General features: G+C 66.6%; 1 protein-coding gene across 3 annotated transcripts; it reads left to right on the top strand.

The window, feature by feature from the left end:
- The first annotated feature begins 362 nt into the window (after positions 1-362).
- LOC138841563 (neuronal acetylcholine receptor subunit alpha-4-like) lies at positions 363-19,919 on the top strand. Of its 3 annotated transcripts, none has more exons than XM_070042295.1 (6): positions 363-465; positions 5,291-5,442; positions 12,633-12,677; positions 12,757-12,866; positions 17,854-19,219; positions 19,552-19,919. In XM_070042295.1, the coding sequence occupies exons 3-6, from the start codon at positions 12,648-12,650 to the stop codon at positions 19,675-19,677; spliced, it is 1,632 nt and encodes a 543-aa protein (XP_069898396.1). In that variant the 5' UTR covers positions 363-465; positions 5,291-5,442; positions 12,633-12,647; the 3' UTR covers positions 19,678-19,919. The 3 variants fall into 3 exon arrangements, with proteins under 3 accessions (XP_069898396.1, XP_069898394.1, XP_069898395.1); XM_070042293.1 differs by lacking the exon at positions 363-465 and adding an exon at positions 4,165-4,296; XM_070042294.1 differs by lacking the exons at positions 363-465; positions 5,291-5,442; positions 12,633-12,677 and having other exon boundaries at positions 12,794-12,866; positions 17,990-19,219.
- The last annotated feature ends 2,435 nt before the right edge of the window (positions 19,920-22,354 follow it).

The raw sequence follows: 22,354 nt of genomic DNA, 5'->3' as shown, positions 1-22,354 counted from the left end.
GGGTAAGCGGGAGCTGCAGGTCCAGCCACGACCAGCAAGGCTGCACCACGGAATCCACCTCCAGGGTGGGGGGCGTGGCCAGCCTGAGCCTGCAGGCCCGGCACCCTTGTTGCTGCCTGACCACACGTGGTCTCGGCCTCTCTCCTGGGTATCTCTGAGGCCAGGCCTGCCCTCGCAAGGGCCTTGTGCCCACCTGGACAATGTGCAGCCCCATGGGTTCCCTGTGTACTGGACACCATGACCCTGTGACAGGCCTTGGTCCCCTCCCTCTGTCCCCCCTCCCTCCCGGCATTCCACACGAGCGCTGTCCTGTGCAGCGTAAAGCAGGAGGCTCCCGGGGACCTCCAGCCGTGCAGGGAGGGCAGCAGCAATGCGCCTGGGCTGTTGGAGGGCTAAGGCTTCGGGAAGGAAATCACAGCTCATCTCGTTCATTGAGATGTCCGAGTCTCTCCGTCCCACTTCCAGGTGTGTCTGGTGCGTAAGGGCTAATGTAGGAAAAACTAGGGGTGCACAGGTGTGCAGCAGTCCCCAGGAGACTGAGGCTTTGACAGCTCAGGGGAGGATGAGCAGCTCTCTGCACAGCCTGCGGCCGCGAGAGGCTGGAGGGTGGGAAGCTGGGCTGGTCCCGGTCCAGCCCCTCCTCAGCACATCTCCCCTGCCCCTCATCCCTCCCCTCCCTCCTCTGCCCCTCACCCCCTTCCCAGCCCCTCTCCCCTCCCTCCCCTGCCTCTCACCCCTCCCCTGCCCTTCTGCCCCCCTCCCCTGCTCCTCTATCTCCCCTCCCCTTCCCCTCCCTCCCCTGCCCCTCTGTCCCCCCTCCCCTCCCCTTCTGCCCCCTCCCCTGCCCCTCTGTCCCCTCTCCCCTGCCCCTCTGCCCCTCAGCCCTGCGATCACTGGCCACAGTGTAGTGTACTGCCGGGGCCTCAGCTCCTACCTTTACAGGAATCCCTTTATACCAGCACGTGGTTACCATGGAAATGTCCTTGGGACAGGGCAGAGGGAGGGAGGGGAAGGCCTCTCAGAGGCCCAGGCTAGCCTGAGGAGCTACTGTCCGGTTGGGCAGTGGATGTCTGGAAGGGCAGCGTCCAGGGGAGGAGCCCGACAGTGCCTGCCCCACCCCCACCTGCCCCCCACCGCCGCTCCCCCAGCCTTGGGGTCCCTCACAGCCTTTCTTCCGAGTGGTCTCCCAGCTTGTGACTGGCCCACCGTGGAGCACTGCTCGGCTGGACTGGGTGCCGGCTGGGGCAGGGGAGGAAGGGGTCCTGGCACATTAATAAGTTAGGCCCGATTAATCTTGCCGCATTAGCAAATCCTCGGGGAAAGCCAACTGGGCGGTGCAGATGTGCGTGAGCCCGCGCACGCTGGCCTGGCGGGAGCTGCCCCCGGCCTGGTTTTCACCCCAGGACAGGCCCAGCGAGGGAAGCCACTCACCCCACACCCCACGGCTCCCCCAGGACAGGCCCAGCGGGGGAAGCCACTCACCCCACGGCTCCCCCAGGACAGGCCCAGCGGGGGAAGCCACTCACCCCAAGGCTCCTCTTAGAAGGCGGGTGCAGAGCCTGCCTCAGGAGAGACGGGGAGGGTGCAGAGCCAGACCTGAGCTGCCTCTGAACAGCCCCCCACCCTGCCCCGGGGTGGGCCCCAGGGCCCCTCCAGGCGGGACGCCAGGTGTGGACAGCCCTGGCCAGGGGCGCCTCCTCACGCTCTGAGCTGGGGGCCGAGGTTCCACAGCGGCTCCTTCCCCCACGTTGAGTAGTGGGTTGTGCGCCATGGTGCCTCTGGGGCTGCACCGGGTCCCGGGTCTCTGAAGGCTGAGCTAGAGCCTGGGCCTTACACAGACACCCAGCGGGGAGGGCTCACCTCCCCACCCAGCCGTGAGGGCTCACCTCCCCACCCAGCGGGGAGGGGGGGCTCACCTCCCCACCCCCCAGCCGTGAGGGCTCACCTCCCCACCCAGCCGTGAGGGCTCACCTCCCCACCCAGCAGCCTCTGTCCCCCTCCCTTCTCTGGAGCCCCTCCAGAGCCTACCAGCTCACCGTGACCCTCCCACCTCTACTCCAGCATGATGTTCCAGAGGCCCAGCCCCAGCACCCTCAGGATGAAACTCCAACACGGGGCGTCCGCCCACCCCAGAGGGGCCCTGGGGAGACTCAGCCTCACCCCAGAGGGGCCCTGTCACTTGAGCAGCTGTGCGGGCCTCTTCCTGCCCTGCCTCAGCCGTAGCCATGGGCCCTTCACAAGCCACAGAGGACTCTGAGGTCTGCGCCCCTCAGTCAAGATGGCTGTGAGACAAGCCCGATGTGCTTCCTCTGACAGAAGCCGAGGACCAGACAGTCTTCCCCAGCCCCCATGCGGTCAGCCCTCGCCAGCCCCCCATGTGGTCAGCCCTCCCCAGCCCCCATGTGGTCAGCCCCTCCCTCCCCAGCCCCCCATGCGGTCAGCCCTTCCCTCCCCAGCCCCCCATGCGGTCAGCCCCTCCCTCCCCAGCCCCCCATGTGGTCAGCCCTTTCCCCCCAGGCTCCCTACTTGCCTTGCCCCCCCAGCCACTTTTGGGGCTCAGCTCCAGCTGCCTGTCAGGTGGAGCCTGTGTCCTCCCGGCTCTCCCTGGCTCATGCAGGGGTAATGGATGCTCCAAGCCTAGTCAGGCTGGGTGGGGGCTGCTGGGGCAGGTGTGGGGGGCCAGGTATGTGGGTCTGAGAGGGATGCTGAACCCCAAGCGAGAGCTGTGTGTGGTGCTGGGATCTGGCTGTAGGCATCTGGACCACGGGTGCTCAGGACACACTCTCCCTGAAGCCAGGAGGCCAGGATGCAGGCCTGAAGTGGGGCAGCCTAGGTTCAAGTCCCCCCACAGGCTGTGTGACCCTGAGGAAGCTGCTTGACTTTCCTGTATCCGTTTCCTCTTAGTGAAGCAGGGGTAAGGAAAAACCCTGTCCTCACAGGTGTGAAACCTGTCCTCACAGGGGTAAAACCCTCCTCACAGGGGTAAAAACCTCCTGGGGAGGGGGGTAAAACCCTCCTCACAGGGGTAAAAACCTCCTCAGGGGAGGGGGCGGGCGTGGGGGTGTGTGGGGTAAACCCGTCCTCACGCGGTAAACCCTGCCGCATGGGGTAAAATGGTCCTCACAGGGTTCTGTGGAGTCAGGGAGCCCGCACCCCGCACCCCCTGAGCAGGCCTGCTCAGCTGCCCCTGCCGGGTGGTGAGAGCCCTGGCTCTGCCTGGCCGCAGACTCCGGAGGGGCCCAGCGCAGGCCCAGGACGGCCGGGTGGGAGGGAGCGAGGCTCCGGTGTGGGTAGGAGGGCAGGGGCTGGCCCAGACGGGCTGGAGCTCCTGGCTCAAGGTCAGCGGGGCAGCGGCCTGGATGGAGGGTGCGGCTGGTCAGCAGGGCAGGGCAGCAGGGCCCGGTTCACCTTCCTGCGCCTGTCCGTCCCCTGTGGGTCTGGGGCGGGGCTGCTCCCACACCGAATCCTCGGCCACCACAGAGCGGCTCCGCCTGGGGTGGGGGCGGCCCACGGGGCTGGAGACCCCAGGTGCGGGCGTTGGGGCGTGTCTGCCATCCGCCATCCGCTGGCCTGGAGCCGGGGGTGGGGGCGGCGGGCTCCTCGGCGCGGGGGGGGGGGGGGGGGTGAGGGTGGGGATCCCAACCCCGTGGGCGTGGGGCTCCCGGTCTGGCCAGGGCCAGAGACGAGGGCAGCCTGGACATAGTGGCCGAGGGGTCCCCATCAGAGTGGGCGCAGCCCGAGCCGGGGGCCAAGGAAAGTTTGCGGGGTGCAGGGGGGGTCTGCGTCCCCACTCCTCGCCCTCCCCTCCCCCCTCCTCCCTCCTCCCCCTCCCCTCCCCTTCCCCTCCCTCCCCCTCCCTCCTCCCCTCCCCTCTCCCCCCTCCTCCCCCTCCCCCTCCCCTCCCCTTCCTCTCCCTCTCTCCCCCCTCCCCCCTCCTCCCCCTCCCCCTCCCCTCTCCCTCCCTCCCCCTCCCCTCCCTCCTCCCCCCCTTCCCTCCCTCCTCCCCCTCCCCTCCCCTCTCCCTCCCCCCTCCCCCCTCTTCCCTCCCCCCTCCCCTCCCCTCCTCCCCCTCCCCTCCCCCCCTCCCTCCTCCCTGCCGCCGGGTGGAGGCAGTCCGGGCGCAGCCGCGCCGCCGAGCCCCAGCCTCGCGCTCCGCCCCGCGCCCCGCGCCCACGGGAGCCGCCGCGCCGGGTGAAGTCGGGCCGCGCCGAGCCGACCCGCGCGCCATGGAGCTCCGGGGGCGCGGGGCGCTGCCGCCGCCGCTGCTGCTGCTCCTGGGCGCCGCTCTCCTGCCCGGTGAGTTCCGGGGCTGGCGGCGCCTCGCCCGGACCCGCTCAGGACTGGGGACCCGCGAGCGCGGCTGCGGGCTGCGGGCTGCGGTGCCCGGCGCGGGCTGCGGGGCGGCGGGACGGCGGGGGGGGGGGGGGGGGGGCTGGGGCCCGGGCCACCGGGGCGCCGCCGCCCCGCGTCCCGCCCGCCCAGTGCCCAGGTCCAGCCGCCCGCCCTGCCCGCCCTGCCTGCCCTGCCCGCCCTGCCTGCCCTGCCCGCCCTGCCCGGTGCCCAGGTCCAGCCGCCCGCCCTGCCCGCCCTGCCCGCCCGGTGCCCAGGTCCAGCCGCGCGCCCTGCCTGCTGGGCCCGCCGAGTGAACCGGCACTGACCCCCCCCCCCCGCGGGGGCTCTGGCTGGGGTGAAGGTGGGGGGCCGGGACTCCCGGGGCGCAGGTGAGCCGCGTCCCCTCCCCCTCCAGCCGCCTGTCCAGCAGGGAAGCCCTGGAGTGTCTGTCCAGGAGCTGGGGGCGCCCGGCTGCACCCCACAGGCGCCGGGCGTTGTCGGGGTGGGCTCCGGTTCCCCCACGCAGCTGGCGCGCTCCTGTGACTGCTAACGCTGGGCTTCCACAGTGACAGCGAGCTGGTCTAGCGCGGGGCCAGGCGGCTCCCCCTCTCCTCCTCTCCCTGCAGCCTGGCCCCCTCCCTACCCCCTCCTGACCCCTCCCTGCCTGCTGCTGCTGCCCCAGCCCTTTGTCTCTGCGTCCCTGGAGACAAAGGCCTGCCCTGTGAACTCACTGCCTCTGTACCCCAGTCCGTGTTCCTGTGTCGGTCAGGTGTGGGCTGGTGTGGGCTTCCGTGCAGTGGAGATGACACATTCGGGCAGGAAGGGCACCACCAGGGCAGCGGCCGAGGGTCCTGAGGTGGGAGGGGATGCGTGAGGCTCCAGGAGGAGGGGTCTGCGTGGCCGGGTGTAAGGCCCAGGGGCCCACCCGCGCCTGAGCCCCCACCTGCTTCCCCTGCAGCGAGCAGCCCTGGGGAGACGCGCGCCCACGCCGAGGAGCGACTCCTGAAGCAACTCTTCTTGGGCTACAACAAGTGGTCTCGGCCGGTAGCCAACATCTCCGACGTGGTCCTGGTCCGCTTCGGCCTGTCTATTGCGCAGCTCATTGACGTGGTAGGCCTGGAGGTGGCCTGCTGCCCTGCATGGCACGGGCCACCCTGCCTGGAGGGCCCTGCGGGCCCTGCGGGGCTGGGCGGGGCTCAGGTGGCCGGCTGTGCAGGTGCATGCTCATGTCTGGCGGTAGGAGGGGAGGTTGGTGTGGTCTCAGGCCCTGGCACACGATGGCCGCATTGTCCACTGTGAGCTGGGCACCTTTGGGGGCAAAGAATGGAAAAATGTCTGTGGGCAGGGGAGAGGGATGTGCCCTGGCCCGGGGCAGCTCAGCGGCGGGAACTTTCCTTGGGGCACCCCTTGGGTAGAAAAGAGGGTGCTGTCAGGCCTGGAGGTACCCCCAATCCCTAGCTGATCGCAGAGGTCTGGAACGCGGGGTCAAGTCTAGGCCAGGTCCTGTTCGCCTGGGATGCGTTCCTCTTCCTGAGTCCAACCAGAAGCCCCTGCAGCATGGGTAGGATCCCAAGGAGCCCTGGGTGGGGGGAGCACCCAGAGATGTGGGCACTCTCAAAAGAGTGTGATTCAGGGCCAGGCCTTGGCGAAGTGGTGGCCCCAGGGTGCAGGGCTCCGTGGGAAGGCCGCAGGGCCTGGGCTCCATGGGAAGGCTGCAGGGCACGGGGCTCCGTGGGAAGGCCGCAGGGCGCTGGGCCTCGGTTCGGTACCGGCAGGGCCGGTGGCCTTGGTGTGATGGCCGTAGGGCTCTGTGGGAAGGCCGCAGGGCGTGGGCTCCGTGGGAAGGCTGCAGGCCACAGGGCTCTGTGGGAAGGCCACAGGGCGCGGGGCTCCGGGGGAAGGCCGCAGGGTGCAGGGCTCCATGGGAATGCTGCAGGGCGTGGGGCTCTGTGGGAAGGCCGCAGGGCCTGGGCTCCATGGGAAGCCTGCAGGGTGCAGGGCTCCATGGGAAGGCCGCAGGCCACAGGGCTCCGGGGGAAGGCTGCAGGGTGTGGGGCTCTGAAGAAAGGCCGCAGGGCGTGGAGCTCCGTGGGAAGGCCGCAGGGTGCAGGGCTCCATGGGAAGGCCGCAGGGTGCAGGGCTCCATGGGAAGGCCGCAGGGCCTGGGCTCCATGGGAAGGCTGCAGGGTGCAGGGCTCCATGTGAAGGCCGCAGGGCGTGGGGCTCTGTGGGAAGGCCGCAGGGCACAGGGCTCCGTGGGAAGGCCGCAGGGCGTGGGCTCCGTGGGAAGGCTGCAGGGTGCAGGGCTCCATGGGAAGGCTGCAGGGCATGGGCTCCATGGGAAGGCCGCAGGGCCTGGGCTCCGGAAGAAGGCCGCAGGGCACCGGGCCTCGGATTGGTACCGGCAGGGCCTGTGGCCTTGGTGTGATGGCCATAGGGTGCGGGTCTCTGTGGGAAGGCCGCAGGGCCTGGGCTCCATGGGAAGGCCGCAGGGCGCGGGGCTCTGTGGGAAGGCCGCAGGGCACAGGGCTGGGGGGGGGGGAGGCTGCAGGGTGTGGGGCTCTGGGGGAAGGCCACAGGGCATGGGGCTCCATGGGAAGACCGCAGGGCTCGGGGCTCTGTGGGAAGGCCGCAGGGCACAGGGCTCTGGGGGAAGGCCGCAGGGTGTGGGGCTCTGGGGGAAGGCCGCAGGGCACAGGGCTCTGGGGGAAGGCCGCAGGGTGTGGGGCTCTGGGGGAAGGCCGCAGGGCACAGGGCTCCGTGGGAAGGCTGCAGGGTGTGGGCTCCATGGGAAGGCCGCAGGGCGCCGGGCCTCGGTTTGGTGCCGGCAGGGCCTGTGGCCTTGGTGTGATGGCCGCAGGGCACAGGCCTCTGCACAGTGGAGATGCTGTTATGTACCCCGGGCTTCCTGGCCAGGCTCAGTGCTCCCTGGGAGACCGGCCTTTGGGAGCCCCTCTGGGTGCCGGTGCACAGCGAGGCTGCCTCACGCCTCAGCAGCTCTTCACGCTGAGATCAGCCCTCACCCCGTGGGCTGTGGCCAGGGTGGGGCCTCGCCAGTGGGGGTCCAGGCTGTCTGAAAGGCCTGAAGTTTCAGCACGAGTCCAGCCGGCTCCAGCCTGCTATGGAATCCAGCCTCCAGGCTCCTGGTTGGAGGTATAGTCTGGGGAAGGGAGAGCTGTCAGGGGTCCTGGGTGCGTCCCCAGCCCTCCAGGACCCCCTGCAGTGGGGGGAGGAGCTGGCCTCAGGTGGGCACCATGTGTGTTGGGGGGCCGGTCCTCGGCCACCCTGGGGCACTTTCCTGGTGTGGGGTGACAGCATTCCCACCATCTCGGGCTGTGGGCAGCACCCCAGGGCTCTGACAGATGCGAGGCCTGCACAGGGCTGGCCAGCCCGGTCAAGCTGACCGCTCGCACTGCCACCCTGGGTGTCCTGGAACCGGCCCTCGAATGACACTCCTGCGGTGTCCCTGGCTGACGTCCAGCCCCAGGACAGTGCGAGAGTGCAGACTCATCAACCTGCGGAGGCTTGCAGACACGGTTGCAGAGGGGTGGTGGGCAGAGGTGGCTGATCAAGGCCGGTCCATTACCACCGCTTGGCCCAAGGCCAGACCACTGCTACCTCCCAGGCCAAAGCCAGTCCATTACCCCCTCCCGGTCCCACCCCAGCCCAAGGCCAGTTCGTTGCCACTGCCAAGCCAGTGGCCAGTCCATTATCACCACCTGGCCCAAGGCCAGTCCACTGCTACCTCCAGGCCAAAGCCAGCCCATTACTCCTGCCCAGTCCCACCCCAGCCCATTACACTGTCTCAGGTGCTCTCTCGGGCTGCAGCACCCAGTTGCCCAAGAGACGCCGGGGCCCAGGAAAGACTTAGCTATACAGGTCCCATAGAACGTAGCTCCTGGTTCCACTACCTGCCTGGGGCTGGCTAAGGACACACGAGCACAAGCACACACGAACACACACACGTACGCGGACGGCAGATCCACTTCCACACAGAGCATCAGGCCTGCCTGGCATGTCCCTCTAGAGATGGGACGGGACGCCCCGCCCCAGCACCCCGCCCCCTTGGTGGCTCTGTGCCCTCTGGAGATGTCCTCTGGAGCTACTGTCGGCCACCGAGCTCAGATGCAGAGGATTCCGTGGAATCCCAGCCGTTTCCCATCCTGAGGAAGTGTGCCTGGGTGTGGTGACATGTCTCCTGGCTCTGAGGGAGCCAGGGCACTGGGAGTCTGGGCGGGAGTCTGGGCAGGAGTCAGGGCAGGAGTCTGAGCAGGAGTTTGAGCAGGAGTCTGGGCAGGAGACTGGGCAGGAGTCTGGGCAGGAGACTGGGCAGGAGTCTGGGCAGGAGGCTGGGCAGAAGTCTGGGCAGGGGTCTGGGCAGGGGTCTGGGCAGGAGTCTGGGCAGGAGTTTGAGCAGGAGTCTGGGCAGGAGTCTGGGCAGGAGGCTGGGCAGGAGTCTGGGCAGGAGACTGGGCAGGAGTCTGGGCAGGAGACTGGGCAGGAGTCTGGGCAGGACTCTGAGCAGGAGTTTGAGCAGGAATCTGGGCAGAAGTCTGGGCAGGAGGCTGGGCAGAAGTCTGGGCAGGAGTCTGGGCAGGAGTCAGGGCAGGAGACTGGGCAGGAGGCTGGGCAGGAGGCTGGGAATCTGGGCATGATTCTGGGCATAGTCTGAGCAGGAGGCTGGGAGGCTGGGCATTAGAGCCTAGCTTGTTCTAAGGGCTCTGGAGTCCTGTGGAGTGAGCAGGTGCCTCCCCCGTGCCCACCTCCTTGGATATGGGATGCGGTCACCCAGGGACGGAGCCGTGTGGCATGCGGGTTGCTGCAGGGTGGCCAGGCAGTGGCTGCGTGCTTGGCCCTGCACCACCCCATTCCTCTGCTCTGGGCCAGGCCGAGTCCCTCGTGGTCGGCCCGTCCCCTGCACGGCTGAGCGAGGTGCCCTCCACGGCTGGAGGTGGTAGCTTTGAGTGGAGCCCGCTTTTCCTGCTTGCTCTGGGGTGGTGCGGGGTCGTCTCCCTCGGCACTTAGTGCCCCGTGCCGCACCCTCTGCTCTGGTGAGGTCCCGGGCAGGAGGTCCCCTGGGAGCCCCGTGGGCAGGGATGGCTGGGCTTACATTGGCACTCGACACCCACAGCGTTGGAGGACCTTGGGGGCATCCTGTCTCCACAGACCTGAATCCCCCCTTCTCTAGAGGTTCTCCTCCCTCCGGGGATGCTTTCCCAGAGCACAGGCTCCCCGTTGGAAATGTGGGCATTGGGCCTGGAGACAAGACCTAGAAGGGAAATCACAGCAAAGGTGACCCATGGTTGGGCAGGGGCTTCAGCACCACACAGTGCCCTTGTTAGCTGGACTCTCAGCCACAAGTGACCTTGGCCAGCCGGGGCCTTCCGACCCTCGCAGGGCCAGGTTTGCTCGAGGCTACTTGACCAGCAGCTGGACCCACTTACCAGGCTGTCTGACAGCTGCAAGGGGCAGTGCAGGCTCCCAGCGGGGAGGTCTTGTCTGCTGAGGCCACCGCATCACAGACACCACCCAACCACAGACACCACAGACACCACCCAACCACAGACACCACCCAACCACAGACACCACAGACACCACCCAACCACAGACACCACCCAACCACAGACACCACAGACACCACCCAACCACAGACACCACCCAACCACAGACACCACCCAACCACAGACACCACAGACACCACCCAACCACAGATACCACCCAACCACACACACCACCCAACCACAGACACCACAGACACCACCCAACCACAGACACCACCCAACCACAGACACCACAGACACCACCCAACCACAGACACCACCCAACCACAGATACCACAGACACCACCCAACCACAGACACCACCCAACCACAGACACCACAGACACCACCCAACCACAGAAACCACCCAACCACAGACACCACAGACACCACCCAACCACAGAAACCACCCAACCACAGATACCACAGACACCACCCAACCACAGACACCACTCAACCACAGACACCACCCAACCACAGATACCACAGACACCACTCAACCACAGACACCACCCAACCACAGACACCACCCAACCACAGACACCACTCAACCACAGACACCACCCAACCACAGACACCACAGACACCATCCAACCACAGACACCACCCAACCACAGACACCACAGACACCACCCAACCACAGACACCACAGACACCATCCAACCACAGACACCACCCAACCACAGACACCACAGACACCACAGACACCACCCAACCACAGATACCACCCAACCACAGACACCACCCAACCACAGACACCACAGACACCATCCAACCACAGACACCACCCAACCACAGACACCACAGACACCACCCAACCACCCAACCACAGATACCACAGACACCACCCAACCACAGATACCACCCAACCACAGATACCACCCAACCACAGACACCACAGACACCACCCAACCACAGATACCACCCAACCACAGATACCACCCAACCACAGACACCACAGACACCACCCAACCACACACACCACCCGACCACAGACACCACCCAACCACAGATACCACAGACACCACCCAACCACACACACCACAGACATCACCCAACCACAGACACCACCCAACCACACACACCTCAGACACCACCCAACCACAGATACCACCCAACCACACACCACAGACACCACCCAACCACAGATATCACCCAACCACACACACCACCCAACCACAGATACCACAGACACCACCCAACCACACACACCACAGACATCACCCAACCACAGACACCACCCAACCACAGACACCACCCAACCACAGACACCACAGACACCACAGACACCACCCAACCACCCAACCACAGATACCACAGACACCACCCAACCACAGATACCACCCAACCACAGATACCACCCAACCACAGACACCACAGACACCACCCAACCACAGATATCACCCAACCACAGACACCACCTAACCACAGATACCACAGACACCACCCAACCACACACACCACACACACCACCCAACCACACACACCACCCAACCACACACACCACCCAACCACACACACCACCCAACCACACACACCACCCAACCACACATACCACCCAACCACACACATCACCCAACCACACACACCACCCAACCACACATACCACCCAACCACACACACCACCCAACCACACACACCACCCAACCACACACACCACCCAACCACACACACCACCCAACCACAGACACCACCCAACCACCCAACCACACACACCACCCAACCACACACACCACCCAACCACACACACCACCCAACCACACATACCACCCAACCACACACACCACCCAACCACACACACCACCCAACCACACACACCACCCAACCACACATACCACCCAACCACACACACCACCCAACCACACATACCACCCAACCACCCAACCACACACACCACCCAACCACACACACCACCCAACCACACACACCACCCAACCACACACACCACCCAACCACACACACCACCCAACCACACACACCACCCAACCATACACACCACCCAACCACACACACCACCCAACCACACATACCACCCAACCACACACACCACCCAACCACAGATACCACTCAACCACAGACACCACAGACACCACCCAACCACAGACACCACCCAACCACAGACACCACCCAACCACAGACACCACCCAACCACAGATACCACCCAACCACACACACCACCCAACCACAGATACCACCCAACCACACACACCACCCAACCACAGACACCACAGACACCATCCAACCACAGACACCACCCAACCACAGACACCACAGACACCACAGACACCACCCAACCACCCAACCACAGATACCACAGACACCACCCAACCACAGATACCACCCAACCACAGATACCACCCAACCACAGACACCACAGACACCACCCAACCACAGATACCACCCAACCACAGATACCACCCAACCACAGACACCACAGACACCACCCAACCACACACACCACCCAACCACACACACCACCCAACCACCCAACCACACACACCACCCAACCACAGATACCACCCAACCACACACACCACCCAACCACACACACCACCCAACCACACACACCACCCAACCACACACACCACCCAACCACAGACACCACAGACACCACAGGGGCCACCCCATCACAGGGGCCACCTCATGGCCGGGGCCAGGTCCCCTCTGGTGTGTGGCCCCAGTCATGCCCTTCGCTGTGGCTAGGGAGCCTGGAACGGGAGACAAGGATAGATCCTGAATTCTGCTCTTGCTGTGTTCTAGGATGAGAAGAACCAGATGATGACAACGAATGTGTGGGTGAAGCAGGTGAGAGGCCAGGGCTCCCCGTCCCGGGCCGCCCGGCTGCCCCCCGCCCCCTCACCTGTGGCTCTCCTTCCCTGCCCAGGAGTGGCATGACTACAAGCTGCGCTGGGACCCCGGGGACTACGAGAACGTCACCTCCATCCGCATCCCCTCGGAGCTGATCTGGAGGCCGGACATCGTGCTCTACAACAAGTGAGCCAGGCGCAGGCCCGGAAGGGGCTGCCGCGGGAGGGCCTGCGTGCGTGCGTGCGTGCATGCGTGCGTGGCATCGGTGGGATTCCCAGGCCAGTGCTCAGCGCTGGAGGGGCCTGCCCGTGGTGGCGGGGGCCGGGGCGCCAGCCTGCCTGCCCTGGCCTGGGGCCTCTGGTGTCTGAGCCATCTCACCCCCCTCCCCCGAGGGTGCAGAGCGCTAAGACGCCTCTCTGGGTGACAGCGGGCCTAGGCCCTTCCACTCCAGTGATTTCCACAACCAGGGCCCCTCGGGCGGGCCCTCCCTGCAGCACACGTCACCTTGTGGGGGTTCTGCAGGCCGCGGGAGGTTCTGGAAGGAGGAGGCAGAGCGCCCAGGTGCCTGCATCTGCCCTCCTCAGCCCGCCCCTGTGGCTGCGCCCGCCGGGCGTCAGGCCATCAGCGAAGCAGCTCTTGGGGCCCTGCCGCGGCCTGCGGCCAGGCTGGTGGAGGCTGAGCGAGGCTGGCTGGGGCGTGGCTCGCGCTGTGTCCAGGCGCTGGCCGTGGCCCCCGCCGCCTGGCATCCGTGCTCCCCCGCCCCCCGTGGAGCCTTGCCAGGACCCCTGAGCCGACGCAGCCCTGCTCCGAGCTGAACCCACCCAGGATGAGCCTTCGGTCTCACTTAGGCCGGAGAGACTCCTGCAATGCTCGACAAATGGAGCGAAGGAGCCTTGCGCGCGGGGCCCAGCCGTCCGCCGCAGCGCTGCCAGCCCCGGGGTCCTCCTGACCCACAAATGGCCCTGTCAGATTAAGAGCACCCGGCTCTTCTGCCTCATTGGGGCCGGTAATGGTCTCGCTATACGTTGTGGAAGCGGCTGGGGGTTCCGGGTGCACTACTGGCAGGTGATGGCAGGGTGGGGAACGGGCGTTTCTTGGCCTCCCTCTGGATGGCCTTTTGCCTCTGTAACTCGCGTCCTGGAGCCCACACTTGGCTCCCCTCAACCCCTGGGCCGCACCGGTCAAGCCCGGGCAGCCTGTTGGACGCATGAGGACATGCACGGTCTAGGAAGGACAAACTCTTCCTGGGAGGGTTGGGCCAGGCAGGGGAACGGGTGAGCAGCCAGGGACCAAACCCACCAGGACCGGAGCTTGGGATGCCACCGTGCCCGGCCGCCCCGCTCCGAGCCTCCTCCCTGCCGGGACTCCTGGGAGTGGATGGGTGCGGGCGCCTCTCGGGTCTGAGGCTGGCTGGCCCCGGCCTCGGGTCTGAGGGGGGAGAAAGGCCACGGCACGGGCAGCTGATGCCGGGCTCGGCGACCGCTGCAGAGGACGCCCAAGAGTGGCAGGCCGCCTAGCCAGTGTCAGCCCCACTGCCGAGCAGGCCAGGGGCCGGTTCCCGGGCTTGGCGACCCCTTCACTGGGACGCCTGCTGGCCCCAAGTGTGGCCCTTTGATATGGGAGCCCAGAAGCTCCCGATCCGGGGCTAGGCAGGCAGGAGAGGGTCTTGCTCACCTCAGGGACACACTGGGCACTGGGGGGCCTGGGTCCAGAACTCGCTCTCAACCTGCCCCAGCTCTTCCCGGAGGGCCAGGGCCGGAGACGGCAGGCCACGCATCTGCCTCTGGAGACATGGGGAGCCGGCCCGGGAGAGCCGGCCCTGTCCCGGCGCTCAGCGGTGCTGCGGGCCCTCCGGGGCCAGCCGCACGGAGTGAATGAGCCCTGGACTCCTCCCCTGCTGTGGCCACAGGGTAAGGTCCGGAGCCGGGTCTGGAGCGGAGGGGCGTGCGCCAGGAGCCTGCAGAAGGCTCTGAGCGTGGAAACGGCCCCCGTGGCCTGGGCCGGTGGCAGCAGTGAGCCCGCCATTTGTGTCCTGTTGGCAGGAGGTCGCTGGGCAGGGGACTCGGTCACTTGCTGTGTGGGAATTTTAATTTGTGCCACGAAGGAGCAAGGCTTTGATTTTGGGGAGATGGGGCTGGGAGCAGGAGGCACACTGGAGCCTGAAATGAGCGGAGCCGCAAGATCCGCCCCCACGCGTCCAGAGGGAACGGCTTCCGCGGGGAAGGAAGCTGCAGCCGGCGCCGCCAGCCACAGCCTCATTGGGATGGATGTGAGACTCGCAGCTGCGCTTCTTCCCTGTGCCACGGGGGGGGGGGGGAGGAGGGAGAGAGGGGGAGGGAGGGGGAGGGTCTGGCCAGCGGGGAGGGCTGGAGTGACGGGGGGGAGGGTCTGGCCAGCGGGGAGGGCTGGAGTGCGCAGGGGAGGGTCCGGCCAGGAGGGAGGGCTGGAGTGACGGGGGGGAGGGGAGGGAGGGGGAGGGTCCGGCCAGCAGGGAGGGCTGGAGTGACGGGGGGGAGGGTCCGGCCAGCGGGGAGGGCTGGAGTGACGGGGGGAGGGCCCGGCCAGCGGGGAGGGCTGGAGTGCGCAGGGGAGGGTCCGGCCAGGAGGGAGGGCTGGAGTGACGGGGGGGAGGGGGAGGGTCCGGCCAGCGGGGAGGGCTGGAGTGCGCAGGGGAGGGTCTGGCCAGCAGGGAGGGCTGGAGTGAGGGGGGGGAGGGGAGGGAGGGGGAGGGTCCGGCCAGCAGGGAGGGCTGGAGTGACGGGGGGGGGGGAGGGTCCGGCCAGCGGGGAGGGCTGGAGTGAGTGGGGGAGGAGGGGGAGGGTCCGGCCAGCGGAGAGGGCTGGAGTGAGTGGGGGGGGGAGGTAGGGTCCAGCCAGCGGGGAGGGCTGGAGTGAGGGGGGGAGGAGGGGGAGGGTCCGGCCAGCGGGGAGGGCTGGAGTGAGGGGGGGAGGAGGGGGAGGGTCCGGCCAGCGGGGAGGGCTGGAGTGAGGGGGGGAGGAGGGGGAGGGTCCGGCCAGCGGGGAGGGCTGGAGTGAGGGGGGGAGGGTCTGGCCAGCGGGGAGGGCTGGAGTGACGGGGGGAGGGTCTGGCTCCTCACCAGCAGAAACCAGGGGCCGGGACGCCCGGGGGGGGGGGGTTGATGAGGTCTCTGTGGCCCGCGTGGGGGCTCCAGTGGGGGAGGTGACAGGAAGGTCCTTGAGGGTCCTGGCTGATGACCATGGCTTTATAACTGGTCCAGATCTGGCGACCGGCGAGCTGCACAGGGCCAGCGGGCACACGCCCAGGTGAGCGATGCCCCTCAGAGCTCAGAGCCTTTGACTCCGGCCTGGGAGACAGAGGCAGGACGAATCAACAGCGGGGCTGGGCAGCAGAGCAAACAGAAAGCACCAGAACCTGTGGTTCAGGGCTGCACTGTCCTCTGAGGGTCAGACCAGCACCGTGGGGGCTCCCACGGTGAGTGCTGCAGCGTGGGGTCCATTCAGGCTTCAGGGAGCTCAGTGTGGAGCGGGGTGTCCATCATCGTCCTGCATGGAAGCAGGGGCAGGCGCACCGCCACCACCTCCGCTCCGCAGACCTGGGCTGGAGAAGGGAAGGCAAGGTCTGGAGTGCACCTCAGTCCAGGTCGCACGGGCACGTGGGTGGGGCAGGCACCTCGGCTCTGGGGAAGTTGAGGAGGGTGCTGAGGGTCGCAGAGCTGGAGATCTGTCTACAGGAGGGGGCTGAGGGTCTCAGGGCTGGAGATCTGTCCACAGGAAGGGCTGAGGGTCACAGAGCTGGAGATCTGTCCACAGGAGGAGGCTGAGGGTCTCAGAGCTGGAGATCTGTCCACAGGAAGGGCTGAGGGTCTCAGAGCTGGAGATCTGTCCACAGGAAGGGCTGAGGGTAGTAGAGCTGGAGATCTGTCCACAGGAGGGGACTGAGGATCAGAGCTGGAGATCTGTCCACAGGAAGGGACTGAGGACCAGAGTTGGAGATCTGTCCACAGGAAGGGCTGAGGGTCGTAGAGCTGGAGATCTGTCCACAGGAAGGGCTGAGGGTCACAGAGTTGGAGATCTGTCCACAGGAAGGGCTGAGGGTCACAGAGTTGGAGATCTGTCCACAGGAAGGGCTGAGGGCCACAGAGTTGGAGATCTGTCCACAGGAGGAGGCTGAGGGTCACAGAGTTGGAGATCTGTCCACAGGAGGGGGCTGAGGATCAGAGCTGGAGATCTGTCCACAGGAAGGGGCTGAGGGCTCTCAGCTCCTGTTTGTTGCCCACTCCCCCCCAGCCTCTATGCCGGACGTGAGCATTCCCCAGAGAACCGGAGAGGCAGGAGGTGCCGATGTGCTGTTGGCCCTGCACAGTCCTGACCTTTGCATGCAGGGATTTGGCCTTCCTGTTCCCGGGGCCATTGGTGGGACAGCCTTCCCATTTGGCACCAGTGATGGAAGGAGGTGGCTGGATCTGGGTCTTGCCCAGGAGGAAGAGAAAGCTTGGGTCCCGGGGGCATCTGGCACAGCTCTGCAGTCTGCCTCTTCCATGTCTTTGTTGGGCATGGGTGGAACGTGGGCAGAGCCCATGGACCTCAAGCAAGCCCGGCAGGGGCCCAGGGCGCAGCTCCTTGCCTGCAGCAGGGAGAGGTGTGCGGGAGAGCTGCGGGCTGAGCCGCGCTGGTCCGATGCCTCTGCCCCTGGTCCCGCAGTCTCCGTCCCCGGGGACCGCGTAGCATGTCCTTGTGGACAGGGACACCCGTTCTGCCAGCGCCTCCAGGCTGCCTGCCGGGGGCTCCGGGACCTGTGCTTCCCCAGACATTCCTCATACGCCACGGAAGCCAGGGCGGCGAAGTCCGACGGAGCCTCCCAGAACCCTGCACGGGTGGAGGCAGGTGTGGAGACGGTGGGAGCAGGTGGACCGGCCCCAGTCCCGCTTCTCTTGCAGATAGACACGACCACCAGCCACGGTGCTGTTGTGTCGGCTCCTTCCGCCTGTGTTCTGGGAACGGCTGGGAAAGCACACAGATGAGTCACAGCCAGAGCTCCCGCCAGGCTCCGCGGAGCCCTGCGGCCTCACCGTTGGCTGCAGGGGGCTCCGGCTGAGACGGAGCCCGTCTGTGCGGGAACATCCTGTGAGCAGGCATGGGAGGGCTGGGGCACGGCCGTGCGAGGCTCTCACCCCCCCTCCCTTCCTGCCCAGTGCGGACGGCGACTTCGCCGTCACCCACCTGACGAAGGCCCACCTCTTCCACGACGGGAGGGTGCAGTGGACGCCCCCGGCCATCTACAAGAGCTCCTGCAGCATCGACGTCACCTTCTTCCCCTTTGACCAGCAGAACTGCACCATGAAGTTTGGGTCCTGGACCTACGACAAGGCCAAGATCGACCTGGTGAGCATGCACAGCCGCGTGGACCAGCTGGACTTCTGGGAGAGCGGGGAGTGGGTCATCGTGGATGCGGTGGGCACCTACAACACCAGAAAGTACGAGTGCTGCGCCGAGGTGTACCCCGACATCACCTACGCCTTCATCATCCGCCGGCTGCCGCTCTTCTACACCATCAACCTCATCATCCCCTGCCTGCTCATCTCCTGCCTCACCGTGCTGGTCTTCTACCTGCCCTCCGAGTGCGGCGAGAAGATCACGCTGTGCATCTCCGTGCTGCTCTCCCTCACCGTCTTCCTGCTGCTCATCACCGAGATCATCCCGTCCACCTCACTGGTCATCCCGCTCATCGGCGAGTACCTGCTCTTCACCATGATCTTCGTCACGCTGTCCATCATCATCACCGTCTTCGTGCTCAACGTGCACCACCGCTCGCCGCGCACGCACACCATGCCGGCCTGGGTGCGCAGGGTCTTCCTGGACATTGTCCCACGGCTGCTCTTCATGAAGAGGCCGTCCGTCGTTAAAGACAACTGCCGGCGGCTCATCGAGTCCATGCACAAGATGGCCAGTGCACCCCGCTTCTGGCCCCCGCCGGAGGGCCAGCCTAACATCCTAAGCGACACCTGTGGCCTGTCGCCCAGCCCGTCCTTCAGTGTCCCCCCGGACACGCCGGCAGAGAGCCCGCCCGTCTGCAAGCCGCCCTCCGACCAGGCCCCTGCCTCACAGCTCTCAGAGGCCGAGAAGACCAGCCCCTGTCCCTCACCCGGTCCGCATGGGCTGCCCGGTGGGGCCGGGGCCCCGGGGCTTGTCAAAGCCAGGTCCCTGAGTGCCCAGCTCGTGTCCAGCCCCGGGGAGGCAGTGGAGGTCAGTGTCCGGTTCCGGTCTCGGAGCATCCAGTACTGTGCTCCCCGAGACGGCCCCCCTCCCGCCGAGGGCCCGCCGGCCAGCTCCCCAACACCCCCGAAGGCCCGCTGGACCAAGCCTCCCACCCCAGACCAGCCGTCTCCGTGCAAATGTTCGTGCAAGGAGCCCTCCGCTGTGTTCCCAGTCACTGTGCTCAAGACCCAAAGCACCAAGGCCCCACCCAGGCCCCTGCCGCTGTCGCCGGCCCTGGCGCGGGCAGTGGAGGGCGTCCAGTACATCGCAGACCACCTGAAGGCAGAAGACACGGACTTCTCGGTAAGTCCCTGCCTCGGCTGGGTCTGGGAGGAGGCTGTGGCCCGTTGGGACCATCTGGTGCCCTTTGCTTCCTGCATGTCCCCAGACACGGCTGCTCCACTTGGGGACACCTTACTGGCCTCTGCTCAGAGCCCTGTGGGCCCCTGGGCTGAGCTGGGTGAAGCAGGCAGGGCCAGAGTGGCTGGCGGGCAGGGGGCTGGGGCTGGGCGCCGCCCCTCAGGCGTCAGGACTGGCCCGTTCCTGGACACATGGAGCAGGTGCTGGCTTCGCCAGGCATCACAGGGCCTTCCTGGGGCGGCTTGGGACCACGGCAGACTGTGTCTGTGTTGCAGGTGAAGGAAGACTGGAAGTACGTGGCCATGGTCATCGACCGTGTCTTCCTCTGGATGTTCATCATCGTCTGCCTGCTGGGCACCGTGGGCCTCTTCCTGCCGCCCTGGCTGGCCGGCATGATCTAGGCACATGATCAGGGCCCGGGGTCTGCAGGACATGGCAGTGGCTGAGTCTGCATGCTCCTGGCTCCAGGCAGGAGGTCCCAGCCCCGGCCTGCCGTCCTCCCCCCGGCTCCCGAGCCTGCTGTGACGCCCTGGAGCGAGACAGGGCCTGCGGGACTGGACAGCAGTGGTCAGCGGTGGCCAGTCTGTGCCCCTCGCAGGGCAGAGTCGCACCCTGAGCCCGATTAAAGCTCCTATAGCAGGCAACACCCACCTCCTGCCGTCCACGCACTCCCGCGCATGGCAGACATCCTGCACGCCCCGCACAAGCTCTGCCTCGCAGCCCCCGCCCGTCCCTGGGCGCCCGCCTTCCCCCCCCAAGGTGGGGGCATCCGCTCCCTCGGGGGCCTGGCAGATCCCAAGGTGGGGGCGCCAGGGCCATGGGGGTCTGGCCAGGGTCTGGCGGGGTCCACCCAGGGTCTGTCTGGTGTCTGGCCAGGGTCTGACTGGAGTCTAGCCAGGGTCTGGCCGGGGTCTGGCCGGGGTCTGGCTGGGGGTCTGGCAGGGGTCTAGCCAGGGTCTGGCCGGGGTCTGGCCGGGGTCTGGCTGGGGGTCTGGCAGGGGTCTAGCCAGGGTCTGGCCGGGGTCTGGCCAGGGGTCTGGCCAGGGTCTGGCGTGGTCCAAGCAGCTCTGCTTTGTCTGGTTTGGGGTACGTCAGCAAGAGCCCAGCCTGTGCCGGGGCCTGCCTGCAGAATAGTTAGACTCCCCCTCCCCCAAGACCTCAGGTCAAGACCACGTGTGCACATATGTACATACACACATGAGATCTCGGGTCAGGCCCCTTGTGAGGGTGCACACACACACACACACACACACACACACACACACACACACACACACACACGAGACCTTGGTTCAGGCCCCTTATGCCTGCACACACACACACACACAGATAGACCTCGGGTCAGGACCCTGCGCACATGCATACACATGCAAGACCTTGGTCCCCAAGAGCTAGGCTCCCCTTCCAGGGCCCTACCACCCCGGACTCCTAAGACTTGTGTCTGGGGTTTTCCAGGACCATGTGGAGCTCAAGCCCAGCCCAGACCCTGAGCTCCAAACACTCTCCGCCTTCCCCAACCTCCCCCCTCCCTCCGCCATGTCTCTACCTTTGTCCACAGCCTGGGGGACCCTCTGGGGCTGGGTAGACTTGAGGAAGGACTTCCTGTCATCATTGAGTGACGGGCCTGCAGTGCTGAGCTCGGTGCTCCCGGAGGCCTGGGACCCCCAGGCACACGGGGGATCCCCACCTTGGGATCTGCTGGGCCCCCGAGGGCCCAGACGCCCCCACCACGGGAGGGAGAGGAGGCCGGGGTCCCGCAGGGACGGGGGTGTTGGGGGCTGGAGGCAAAGCAGCCCAGGATCTGCTCAGGACCTGCATGCAGAACCGCACCGGGCCTCAGCGTCCCTGGAGGGGAGTTGGGGGACCCCTGGGGGTGCAGAGGGGCGGGGACAGCACAGTCCCTGCAGGGGGAGGGGCAGCTTGGCACAGCCCCCAGCCCCAGAGAGAACCGAGTGCGGGAGATGCCAGCGGATCTCCCTGTGTCCTCCCCACCCCCGTGCGGGCCCTGTGCCCTCCACCATCTTGTCCCTAGGCCCCGGGCAGGGAGCCCAGCCCCGCTGCCCTCCGGCAGAATGTGCTCGACAGACACGAGGTGTCTGACAGACACGGTGAGGTCTGGGGCTGGCACACCCCGCGCCCAGCCTGCGGCTGCCGTCGCGCGGTGCCACTCATGGTCCCCGCTGAACCGTGGCATCCGGACAGGCAGCTCTAAGTGCTGTGTCACCGGCCCCACCCAGCTCTGGCCAACCGCCTCTGAGCTGGCGCCCTGGGAGGCGGGCCCTGAGCTGGGGGCCTGGGAGGCGGGCCCTGAGCTGGCGCCCTGGGAGGCGGGCCCTGAGCTGGGGGCCTGGCCGGGAGACATGTCACCTGGCTGCCAACCCCGGGCTCCGGGCACAGAGACTGCCCGGGTTTGCTCTGCACCATCTCTCACCCACCATCTAGCCACACCCCAAGCTGACCCTCATCCCCCGAGGTGCTGGGGGCCCCGGGGGCAGGTGACATGGGACCAGAGGTCGGCCTTGGAGAAGGGCACAGACGCAGACTTCGGATCAGCCGGGATCCGTGTTGCATAAGCGGATCCGTGGCTCAGCTGTGTGCGCAGCTGTGGGACTGGCCGGCCCTGTTCTTTCTGGGTCAGCAGAGGCGAGGCCCGGAATCCCAGCAGACCAGCACGCGTCAGAGACTCGGAGGGTCATCGAAGGGCAGCCAGAGCCCAGAGAGAGGACAGGCAGCCATGTCCCGAGCCCTGGGTGGCAGCCCCCATCCTCGCCTGAAGGTTGATTATGGCACACACGCCTGGTGTGGGCCTTGGCATCATGTGAACTGGAGACCAAGCCTCCAGGGTCCGGTGTGTGAGCCCTGGCGTCTGGTAACTCGCTGCAGACGGCCGTGTCCGGGCTCATGGTGGTGCTGTGTGTGCCGGTGCGTTGCTGTGTGTGCTTCCCGCTTTCTGTTGCTGAGCTGTTCTGTCAGAATAAACCGAGTTGCGGTGTGCTTGTTCCCCACCTGTAACGGTTTTCAGGTGCAGGGCTGTGTGCGCATGTGTTGTCTTCTGTGTTGCGTTGTTGTCTGTGTGCG

This window comes from Dipodomys merriami, unplaced genomic scaffold (genome assembly GCF_024711535.1).
Source record: "Dipodomys merriami isolate MVZ:Mamm:240054 unplaced genomic scaffold, mDipMer1.0.p SCAF_322, whole genome shotgun sequence".
NCBI classification, from domain to species: domain Eukaryota; kingdom Metazoa; phylum Chordata; class Mammalia; order Rodentia; family Heteromyidae; genus Dipodomys; species Dipodomys merriami.
The sequence above is the reverse complement of the archived record's forward strand: the minus strand, read 5'-3'. Positions and strand labels throughout refer to the sequence as shown.